General features: G+C 35.3%; 1 protein-coding gene across 8 annotated transcripts in view; it reads left to right on the forward strand.

Annotated features, from left to right (window-relative positions):
• LOC106692880 (putative leucine-rich repeat-containing protein DDB_G0290503) overlaps window positions 1-697 on the forward strand; it is a 38,434-nt gene that overhangs the window by 23,368 nt on the left and 14,369 nt on the right. For 7 of the 8 annotated variants that reach the window (XM_014439100.3, XM_014439104.3, XM_014439105.3 and 4 more), the window contains one exon: window positions 483-607. In XM_014439100.3, the coding sequence (XP_014294586.1) occupies window positions 483-607 (125 nt within the window). The remainder of the gene's footprint in view (window positions 1-482; window positions 608-697) is intronic. The other variant, XM_014439101.3, reaches the window with a different exon arrangement.

Raw genomic sequence — 697 nt, forward strand, 5'->3', positions numbered from 1 at the left:
GTGATTAATCATTATCCTCTCAACCAGATCATTAATCAATGTGTTGAATAAATATGGACTTAGGACTGAGCCCTGTGGTACACCTTGTTTGGTTTGCCGATAACTGGACACTGAACTTCCATAGCAGACCTTAATAAATCTCTGTCCTAGGAAAGATCAAATCCTTGAGAGAAGATTGCCACCTATACCCATACCTTTCAACTTAGTAATAAGTTTTTTCCCAAAACCAACTAAGAGGAAGAGTAAAATTGTATTGGACTGCGAGAGGGAAATGGCGTAATAGCCCACTTCTTGTGGCGTAGGAAAAAAAAACATTTTAACTGCAAGATTTTCCTTTCTTACAACAATTTTCACCATTTCAAAGGAAATTAAAATGTTTATTTAAGTAATGGAAAGTATGATGTTACTTATGTGGTATTGTTTTAATATAATGAATAATTATTATTTTCTCGGTTTCAAACTAAAAGTATTACATTTTTCAGTGGACGGAACAGGGGCATTGATAACTTTGCCCGAGACATCAGCCTCAACGAGTCCGGATCTAGTCGGAGGTCATCCATCAGGAGCCTCCCGATGGGAATGGGTAAAAAGTTCTCTTTCTCATCTGGTTTGTTCTTAACATTATTAACAGTTCTATTTTATTTACTTTCTGTAGAACATTTCTGAATACATTTTTCTTTTTCTTTATTTGTCCTGT

This window comes from Halyomorpha halys, unplaced genomic scaffold (assembly GCF_000696795.3).
Source record: "Halyomorpha halys isolate HHAL.00 unplaced genomic scaffold, Hhal_1.1 Scaffold75.1, whole genome shotgun sequence".
Taxonomy (NCBI): Eukaryota; Metazoa; Arthropoda; class Insecta; order Hemiptera; family Pentatomidae; genus Halyomorpha; species Halyomorpha halys.